This window comes from Haplochromis burtoni, unplaced genomic scaffold, assembly GCF_018398535.1.
Source record: "Haplochromis burtoni strain Fernald_Lab_line unplaced genomic scaffold, NCSU_Asbu1 Contig_278, whole genome shotgun sequence".
In the NCBI taxonomy this organism is placed as follows: domain Eukaryota; kingdom Metazoa; phylum Chordata; class Actinopteri; order Cichliformes; family Cichlidae; genus Haplochromis; species Haplochromis burtoni.
Genome location: NW_024582639.1, coordinates 386055 through 397159, shown reverse-complemented (window position 1 = coordinate 397159; position 11105 = coordinate 386055). Strand labels below are relative to the sequence as shown.

Sequence of the window (11105 nt, the reverse complement as noted above, 5' to 3'; positions counted from 1 at the left end):
TGTGTGTGTGTGTGTGTGTGTGTGTGTGTGTGTGATACACACAAATGGTCTGCTTTAATACTACTTTAATATTTTTTTCTTCTCCTCCTACAGTTAGTGGCCTGGGGCGATATTATTGTTCCAGTGAAATGATTTCTCTTGCTCTATTTTACAAATTGCACTTATTGCTCAGCAATTTCATCGCTGGTTCATGGCTCATCTCCTGTTGCCAGAGTCACTTGTTACTGTTGTTGTTAACAGAAAACCAGTGAGATTCATCTGTTTTCTCTCTGAAGGAGGCTTAGAATTCTGAATTACTTTTCATAAAGTCTCTTTGTTCCATCAGTTTTCTCTTCTTTTTATTTATTTATTTATTTACAGAAATTGAGCAGAAAAATGGTTTTCAAGTAAATGATGCATAAATATATATTAAAAAAATTCATCAATCTGTAAATTTATTTAAATATGAAAGGTATTAAATCACTGAAATTGCCTACAGAACGATATGTATACCTGTTAAACCAGTTATTGGCACAAATCTCTTATCAGCCAATCACATGGCAGCAAACCAACACATTTAGACATGTAGACAACCTGCTGAAAGTGAGCATAAGAATGAGGAAGAAAGCTGATTCCAGGGAGTTTGAACATAGCATTGTTGTGGTTCCAGATAGGTTGGTCTGAGCATTTCAGAAATCTACTGGGATTTTCCCAGAAAACCATCTCTAGGGTTTACAGGGACTGGTGTGAAAATGCCACAGGTCAGAGGAGCATAGCCAGATTGCATCAAGCTGTTAGAAAGACGCATAAAGTCAAATAAACAGTTGTTATAACCATGGTATGCAGAAGAGCATCTCTAAATGCACAACACATGGAAGCTTAAAGCAGTTACAGCAGCAGAAGAACATACTGAGTGCCCTCCATATCAGCTAAGAACAGGAAACTGAGTCTACAATTAACACTGGCTCTCTAAAATTGGGCAAAAGAAGATTAGAGAAGTGTTCGCTGGTCTGAGTCTGCTGCAACATTCAGCTGGTAGGGTTAGAGTTTGATGTAAACGACATGAAAGCATGGATCCTTCCTACCTTATAACAGCGGTTTAGGCTGCTGGTGTAATGGTTTAGGGGGCTATTCTTACACTTAGGGGCCCTTGGTACTAAACCATTTTAAATGGTTGGTCTAAACACCACAGCCTCTCTAAGTCTTGCTGCTGACAGCGTCCTACCTTTTATGACCTCAGTGTGCCAATCTTCTGATGGCTGCCTCCAAGCAGGAAAGTACACCATGTCACAAGGCTCAAATCATGTGGGGTTTTTTTTTTTACATTTTTGTTTTTAAACAATGAGTTCACTATATTCGAAAGGTCTCCACAGTCACCTTATCTCAATCCGATAGAGCACCTATTTGATGTAGTGCAACAGGTGTTGTGTCAATATGGAACAAAATGTCTGAGGCATGTTTCCAGGGCCTTGTTAAACCTATGCCACAAAGAATTAAAGCAGTTCTGAAAGCAAAAGGAGGTCCGACCCAGTACTAGCAAGGTGTAACTAATAAAGTGGCTGGTGATTGCATATTAGCGATGTTTTCTGACTGAATGACGTAGGGAAATTAAATGACAGTTCAGACTCCCTTGAGCACCTTTTATGCTTTTACTTAAGGAGGAAGTAAATGATCAGATTGGGGGGAAAAATTAGCCAATCATGTTGCGTTGACACGTGCACACAGTAGGGGTTCGAGACTGTTTCAGCTGTGTGGTGGCAGACGTTTCTAATTATTATCATACAATAACATGCTTATTAGAAATGGAGGTAAAACTTCACATGCATAGTAGGTAAGTATTATCAGACAAAAGCTTTTTAAACCTTTTGTTGGGGGAACTGGTTTTATATATATATATATCCCAGTGACATTCGAATCAATGTTATGTCTCCCTTCTCGTTCTTTTTGATAGTGGCTTTAAAATAATTTCTCAGAAGCAGCATATTAAGCAGCATATTGAGCAACATGTTGGGCAACATGTTGCGTGTGTGTAGCACGGCTTATTTAATGATTACTTTTTTGTGCGTGTGTCTCTTATTGAAATAGTACGTGTGTTTTACTTGATGTGTGCTTTTTGTTTGAGAACATTTCTACTTTATAGGACAAGTTTTGCCATACTTTTCAAGGAACAGGAAAAATAGTTTTATATCTTAATTGTATCGTATATTATTTTAATTCTTAAACCACAAGTTTAGGAAAAATAAGCAGCACAGAACCACCTCTAGTAAAAACTTATCTGAAATAACGAACCCCTAAAATAAGGTTTTGTAACCAGTACTGACACCGTTTCCGTCATTTTGTCAGTATTTCCCGTCCTAACATTTTGGATGTAAACTTGCCTGAAACAGATTGAACTGGATCCTCAAGCCTTCAGTCAGATTGTCAGCTTTGTGTGGCAGAAAGAGGGGGGGGTGCGTATGTGTGTCAGGTCCTCTCCATCCTTCTCAGCTGATGTAAGATGGCTGTGGGCCCGCCCCATGGCAAAGCAGATGGCCAATTAGAGAGCAGCAGGAAGTGCCAGTAATTACCCTCCAGCCCTCTCTTTCCTGTCTTCCTCTACCACATACTCTCGCACCAACAAATAAGGAGATTGAATGAATTAGTGAGCACTGCAGTGACACTGCACCAGGGTAGACGGCTGTACACAAACGCACACACAGAAGCTTGCGTGCGCATGCACACAGACACACACAGGGGAGCTGTGATCCTCTTCTAGCAAATGGACGTTTCATATAATCCTCCCTCCTTCTCTGTCTGTCTGTCTCTGTCCTGCGTCACTGGTGTAATTAGGAGGTGGTTCAGGTCTCTCCCTTATTCACTCGCTTTCTCTTAGATGAGGGAAATCTACACCTGTAGCGAGACAACAGGGAGGTTCGTGGAAAAGAGATTGTAGCACGGTGCAGGAGGACGGACAAACAAATCTTCAGCAAGTTAAAAAAATAGAGCTGAATACAGCAAAGAAAGTAGGCTTTCACGATGTGAAGTCTGCAGCTTTTCATTATGACGATATTAATTACAATAAACAAACATAAATTGTACACTTAAATTCAAAATGTTTCCCAGGTTTATGGAGAGCGTAGGTGCTTGGGTTAGAGCACCGAGGTGGTTGGGGGTTTTCTAATCATGTATATTAAATTATTGGCTAGCTTTGGCTTTAAATATAATAGGATATGTTTATATTCATAAGTAACTAAACTGAGTTTCTAGAGCAGCAACAGTAATATCTACAGCAGCAAATATCTTTCTATAAAAACCTCAATTAACTATGCATAGGTGGATTAAAAATGCTGTCTTCCTAGAGCCAAGTTTACAACAATCTGAAAAGATGTGTCATGTTAAAATGGAACAGAACTGGTAGCATAACATACTGTTCAAACAAGCAGATCGAAAAGGAAGATTTTACGTTTTTCTGCAAATTTACACCTCCTGTCCGGCAGGTTTGAGAGAGAAGCCTTTGCAGTATTGGTGTATTACTCAGGAAGGTTTTTGTTGAACTTGAGGACGAGCTAAGTTAACAATTCTGGTTACCGTTCACTTTTTTCCTGGTTTGGAATATTCCTTCTGCCTCTGTGTTGGCTGCAGCTCCAGAAACCAAAAGTCATACTAGATAATGCCCATCATTGTTGTTTTGGGGTTTTTTTTAATCTCCATTTTTTTTTTAAATTATTATTATTTAAAAAAAACAAACCTCTTAAATCTTAGGTATGATGTATCTTGACTCAAAAGCCAAGGGTCATATGGTGCATGTTCATAAAGTTTTTGTTCTAATTGCTTTTCAGGCAACCATTTATAATGCGTTTATAACATATGTTTGTAAATATAATTTATCTGTCAGCGTTGGTAGAAATGCCAGCCAGAGACCATCTAGAAAACTGCAGAACAATAACGTTGCCTTTTATAGTAACATGCTGTAATGCCTGTGAACGCTATACTGCAATATAGAAGAACAGCTGGGTAAGGTGATAGTTGATTACTCAGCAACAGCATGTGAATTTTATCTGAGGTAGTTGCTGCGCTGGGGAAATGAATGCAAATCTTACTGAGTCTGTGTCTCTGTGGTGTCATCGCCATGGAGCTGTGGAGTTGAGTTGGCTTCACCACAGTGATAAAGCACACACACTGAGTCATTCTTCATTACAGTTACCCCATGTGACCTCTGACCTCAGCAGTTGCATGGCCTCTTCCCATGGTAATTAGATGGAGTAGTTTAAAAGTATCGTGTGGTTTAGACCTGCAAACCGTGCACAAACGCACTCGTGTAAACGCACGTTGCTACATGACTTGGACAAATCCTCAAACAAGGATGTTGGTTTGGAGATGAGGCGGGTGTGTAATCTTTGTCTAAAGTGCAAATACTGCACTGTCCATAACTGAGCTTCACACTAAACCCTGTAGCACATACACTCACACATGCATGCAAACCGCTGCACCTGTTGCTACAGACAGACTTCTTCGTTTGATTGTGTGTGTTTTTTAAAACCACATGTGCAGAAATGCTAGCACTGGAGCTCAGTTTTAATTCATATTGTTAGATTTCAGAGATGGAGACCGTCTCTACATGCAAATGACTGTATTGCTACTGCTTATGAGTGTTGGCTTACTTTATTCTTTCTGCACATAAAACACATCTTCATTTAAATATTTGCATACAGAGACACTTTTATGACTGACAGCTGCCATACATCGTAATTCCCCAGGAAAGCGCCCGATGACTCAGTAGTTTTTTAATACTAAACATCTGTAGTTCAGTTTTTAAAAGGAACATGAGTGCCTTGGTTTTCTAGTGCTCTAGTCTCAGGCACTGAAATTTTTATTTGGGATGGAGAGAACATAAATAATGAAGGTGTGTGCTATACTTGGGGCTTTGTAAAAGGTGGCCCTTCTCTTCTAACTGCAGGACATTAATGGGTATATTGTTGGCAACACCACAGTGTGTAAAAACCAAACATTATTGTTCCAAACATTTGGTGATAATGTAGCACCTAGCAGGTGAAGGCCCACACCATAAAACCACATTGTCCCCCATTCATTTCCACCAAGGAAGCATTGCATGTCACATGGTTTAGACTCCCCTTACCTTTCCTGTATGTATTTCTAAAAATAACTGAATTATGAAGATTTACATAACTGTTTTAGGGATTAACTCTTTTACTGATATGTATACTTAAGCAATATAGAATTAGTTACATATACCAATTAAATTAAAGCTCTAATAATCACTATGAGCAAGGTATAGGAAATTATTATTTTATGTATAAAGCAATGTCAGATTCGACAGTGCATCGGTGAGCAACGGTACACTGATGCACCGGGACAGTAAACCCAGAACAGCATAGCTGACTTAAACAGATCGGCTCATTGTCACAAATACTGGCTCTAGCTTTTTCTGTCAGGATCTTTAAATACCTATTTATGATAATATATTGTCTGTTGTTTTACCAGAGCCAGTTCTTTTACCTCCCTTAATCATAAAACATCTGAAAATCTGTTAATAATATTTCACATCACTTTTTGGAACATGGAGGAAGTGCAAAATTAATGTGGCAGACTAGATGATCATCAGCTGCTAACCTCAGTAAATCCCATCTCAACGCTAATGTTCAGGTCACTTAATAGGTGTTTAGTTATTTTTATCCATCTTGTACAGCTGAACATATGTTTTGCTAAAGTTCCTCAAGTGGAAATTATATTATGTTATTAAATACTTTATTACTGTGGCTGAATTTGAATAAACCTTTTTTTATTTTGTCTACACAGATCATCAGAAGCTTGAGAGAGAGGCTCGTATCTGCCGTCTCCTGAAACACCCCAACATTGGTGAGTAGCTGACCAATTAATGCAATCCTTGTAGTCGTTATCTGCAGCAGAGAATTTCAGAAATATTGTTTGTGAGGCTTAAGATGTCTTTGTAAATAGAAATGGTTGTTAAAATACAAAGAAATAAGAGGAAAGAAAAGCGAGTGATTTGACCTTGAATTAAGATATTTTTGTTATAATATTATTGTGGTATTTCAAAGCAGAGCTGCAAGTGGGTGACTCTCATGTAATAGATCATTTGGCGTGTTACACATACCACATACTGTGGTTCTGCTAGGATTTCTGGAATATTTAATTAATGCACTTAAAGTCTTCATAATCTGTTTATAGAAAACAGAATAAACACTCCAGTAACACTGGCATAATGTTTAACTCAGACACGTCAACTATACGATGATGGATCATTTGAGAGTCAGCATGCTAATTACATCCAGGATGGATCTTATCCGAACAGATATGAAGCAATTCAAGGAAACTGGAGATACTGATCTTGAAGGTTTGACCGTAGGTCTCTTTTCCCACCAGTAATACCTGTAAATCAATAAAATCCCTTTAATTTTAATCTGGTGACCATCTCCATTACTAATCTATAGGACAGACTCTTTGAACACGCTGTAATGTGTAACTGTATGTGTCGCTGTCACATTAGAAATAAACAGAATCACAAAGAACGCACTGAGTGGTAAAATAAATACATGAATTGAGTTAATGTATTTATTTTCCAGCTTGTGCTTGTGATGATCAAATCACAAGATTAATCGTTTCCTGGAGCATTGCTGTCGTATCTTATTTGCAGCAGCAGGGTTTCATTTTGTTCATTTTTTGAAATAATCTCTGGAGATCTCCATCACCCATTCCTCTAATGTCTCTGCGGTAGGCAGCGGTTGAATTGTTGGGTTGATAACAACTTTTTGCCTATACCAATGTTTGGCTGTTAGATTACTAACGACACACCGATCAGGCTCGTTTGCACCACTTCCTGCTACCCTTTGTAGCAATCATGGAAGTTATGGCGTATTATAAATGATAACAGAAACATTTGTTGATGACATCGCCGTCGCTGATTTAAAAACAAACGATATGAGCAGTGCCATTCAGAATAAGAGGTCACAGAATCAGTTGTGCGTGAACTTTGGTCGGTTTTTAGGAAAATCAGGTCAGGATATTTTCCACAGTCCTTTCTTTTTTTGCCTTGTATGTAGCACACAGCAGGAAATAGGCTGCTTCAAACACTTTCGCACTACTGGAAATACTCATAGGCGAGGGAGCTGCATAGATAGAACATACAGGAGGCAGCACGTGTGACGCCCACTCGCTAACGATGAATGCACCAGATTATTAACTGCGATGTTCACACTTCAGCTCAATCCGACATCACACAGAGTTTGTGCTTTGGTGCTAGTAGGTTAAGGACCATCTAGAAAGGTTTAGACCTATGTTGCATGTGTGAAGATGCCTTGAAGGTTGCCTTGAAGCTGACTCTTGGTGTGTGTGTGTGTGTGTGTGTGTGTGTGTGTGAGTGTGTGTCGTGTGCCTGTGATTAGTGATCAAAGCTGACTTGTGTGTGTGTGTGTGTGTGTGTGTGTGGAAAAATTAAGATCATCAAAGCTGACTTGTGAGCAGTGCTCTCTGCCTTCTTTACATAGTGATATTTATTTAGTTATTTTATTTACCTTTCTGATGGAAACTCATATTGCAGTGACATGAATTATACATCTCATAGAGATGTTCAGGAGAGATTGGTAAAGGGCACAAAGGGGAAAATGACAAAATCAATGACATCTTTCTCACTGCACTGCTCATTTCTATTTTCCTCATGTCCTAGTTTTCTGAAAAGCCCCCTCCCCGGCACTCATTTGTCCCTCACCTACTTTTCCTGTTCTTTCCCTTTCTATATACATTTCGCTCTCATGTCCTTTCCCCTTTTTTGGCATATTTTAGCATCGTATATGTTCAAACTTTAGACAAAAGAGGGCACGAAAATGAGACAGATGGAGAGACGAAAGCAGAAGTAGGAGACAGATGGAGGGAGAGCGAGAAGATGGGAGGAGGAGTAAAGAACAGTCGCTCTTGTTTCTTGCTGCAGGGGCCATCCTACTTCATCTTATTATACAACTGATATTCGCTTTACATAACAATAAGTTTCTTTCTTGACACTAAACCTAAGCTGTGTCTCAGGCCCATCCTGTAACTCGTGGATTGTGCAGCCTGGATCCTGCTTCGTCATTCTGCTGCTGTTTAGTTAAGTTGACAAGCTAAGAGCCGCCGTGGTTACTGCATAACCGCAGAATGAACTCATTAGTGCTTTCGCTACTTCTGTTTCAGACCAAGGGTTTGGATAGCTCAGCAATCAGGAAACACAAAAAATAACATTTCCTAGACTGGTTCTGGTCTTTGTTTGCAATTAATTATTTTAGAGGTTTACGTTGGGTCTTGTTTTGTGCTTTCTTGTTAAGAATGAGGATGTTGTGTACCTGAAACAGGGAGAAAAACAGAAAAACAAAACACTGTAAGTGGACATGTAAAAAGAAGGAAAGGGTGCATGAGTGACTGCTCTCTGCTTGGGACAAAATACCCCTGTTTAGAGGTGTCCAAGTAATCTAATGGTTTAGCATATACCCTGGTTTGTTATTGCTCCACATGATTCCTATTTAGTCACCACCTACTATCATAGACTCCCCCAGGTTGTCTAAATACATGTACATGTTACATGTTATGTCCTTTCTCTATCACCAAATATGTTTGAAGTAATGTTAAACCACTTAATTTGGATAAAAGTGGGCTTTTGATAGGGCTTTACTGTTTTGGTCAGACATAGCTTTAAGCAATGCTATCACAACCTACAATTACAGTTGCTTATAGTCGCTCCTGCATGCTAACCCTACTGTGTCCATTATAAAGATGTATTCTAAACCACCAGTAATTTTGCCCCAAACAAAGTCCATTCCAGAAACCATCACTCAGTTGCAGTAATTGCAGGGAGAGTATGGTTGAATTAAGTGCTCACTAATTGCCTAATCATTGGGTGTGCTCATATTGCTGTGGTTAAGAAAGGAGAATCAATACATCACAATCATAAATGACATTTATTTTTCTCCATGTCTGCCTCTCTTCTCTTCACATATTTATATTTGAGCTTTGTTTTTTTTGTTTTTTCAGTTTACGTGAAGCTTTACAGCCGAACAGAACAGTATTTTTTTTAAAAAAAATTTTTTATGTCTTTCACTTAGCTGCTGTCAGTCTCATTTCCCACCCTCTCTCTTGCAGTGAGACTCCATGACAGCATTTCAGAGGAAGGCTTTCATTACCTAGTCTTTGACCTGTGAGTATCTTCTGTGCACCCACACACACACACACACACACACACAATGACATTTTATCCATGCGTGTGACTGCGGTTTGTTTGTGTATGCTAACAACTTCTCTGTTATTTGACTCCCTGTCTCTCTCCGTCTCTTTCTTCGGACCCTTCTTCCTTCCCTTCCCCTTACAGGGTGACAGGAGGAGAGCTTTTTGAAGACATTGTAGCCAGGGAGTACTACAGTGAGGCTGACGCCAGGTAAAGGCCCCTTAATGAAGCTGCTCTTCCCAGACACTTTGTAAAATATAAAGAAATACAAAATGTGATGATTTGCAACTGATTTGAATTCTATATTAATTTGAAAATGGTGCAATGAAAACATATTGACTGGCATGTTCATAATTGTGTTTTATCACCTCTTCAAAAAACAAAAATGTGACGTAAAATCCTTGCTCGATAAAGGATTTTCAGCTGCTCAGCAGTTTGGAATGTTTTCAGTGGATGTCAGGTTTGTTGCACCATTATGCTCATTTAAATTCAGTTATTGTCATCCTGAAAATAAGCAAGGTCTTACAAAGAGAAGACATTGACTGGATGGCAACATTTGTTGCTTCAAAACCTAAATATATACATTATTTGGCATTTATGGTGCCTTCACAGATGTGCAAGTTATTGATGCTGCGTGCACTAAAGCACCCTCAAACGGTGTTGAATCCATCAGGAATGCTGGCTTTTGAACTGTGTGCCAATAAGAAGCTAGATGCACTTTTTACTCTGCAGGACGTGCTCTTTGCTTCTGTGTTCACTGAGAATGGTGTTTGGTTTTTAGAAAGTGTTCTTAGGCTTCTCATTTACATTTTGTCTGAAGGCCAGACGATCTTAGTTATTAGCCTTGTCCCTCGTCTGTAGAGAGGTTTTTCAGATTGTCTGAATCATTTAAGATTCTGTGTCATAGATGTTGACATTCCCACTTCTTTGCCATTTTAAGTTCAGAAATGATTTTACTTTTGCAAAATACTGGATGGGAAAATCATTAATATGGTGATATTCTCCATTTTTACTAAAATAGAGGATATCTCTTAATATGCACAATTGTGCTATTGACCTGTTAACCTCATTGGTTGTGCGATATTACACTAAGTTTTGTACTTCAGCCTTCTGCTCCGAACCTAGCTTTTGTTTTCTTTCTGGCTTTTATAATCTGAATATGTGACGCAGCACAGGAAAGGCTGGTCAGAGATGCAGACCGAGAATCTGGCTGCGTACAAAAACTGCCAAGCAATGATGCAACCAGACTTTCCTGTATTTCTGTGGTTTAGGTGAAGTTCTCTGTCTGAGGAATCTCTCAAAACTGTTATGTAGTCCAAAAACAAAGTCCAGCAAAACTGGAGCACAACCACACACATGCCTAAAGGTAGAACCAGACCAGTGCACGGCAAAATATGCCCCCTTTATGAAGCTGCTGACATGACTGAAGTCTTTATCTATTTACATTGGTGTTAAACCACAATAATTTAAAGACTGGGACAATGTGGCATCTTCAAGGTTAAGAAAGATACATAGATTTTTATTTTATTTTTTTTTCAAATTTGGAAATTTAAGGAAAACAAATTTTCAACTTTATCCTTGTTTTCACATGCTGTGCTATAGATGTGTTTATATATGTAAAAATCGTCCTCATTCTCAACATTGTGTTGTTTGTGTACTGTTTTTCAGTCATTTGAGTTTGAAATGACTTACTAATAGCCCAATCGTTTTTGGGATATGGGTTTTTTGCATGCAGACACACGGTGCTGCAGACAAACAGCATAATCCTATTAAATATATAAATACTCTCATTTTATGAACACACAAGCACACAGCGGTGCATGTAATTGGCTTGCTGGTATTCTTATCAGGAAATGCATTTACTTGTCAACAAGTTCATTGGTTCCCCACTCTCCCCCTTCTCTCTTTAATCACATGTCTC

At 38.9% G+C, this 11105-nt stretch overlaps 1 protein-coding gene across 14 annotated transcripts in view; it reads left to right on the top strand.

The window, feature by feature from the left end:
- LOC102288843 (calcium/calmodulin-dependent protein kinase type II subunit gamma) overlaps positions 1 to 11105 on the top strand; it is a 42257-nt gene that overhangs the window by 4516 nt on the left and 26636 nt on the right. For all 14 annotated transcript variants that reach the window (XM_005943884.3, XM_005943880.3, XM_005943882.3 and 11 more), the window contains exons 3-5: positions 5776 to 5835; positions 9103 to 9157; positions 9329 to 9394. In XM_005943884.3, the coding sequence (XP_005943946.1) occupies positions 5776 to 5835; positions 9103 to 9157; positions 9329 to 9394 (181 nt within the window). The remainder of the gene's footprint in view (positions 1 to 5775; positions 5836 to 9102; positions 9158 to 9328; positions 9395 to 11105) is intronic.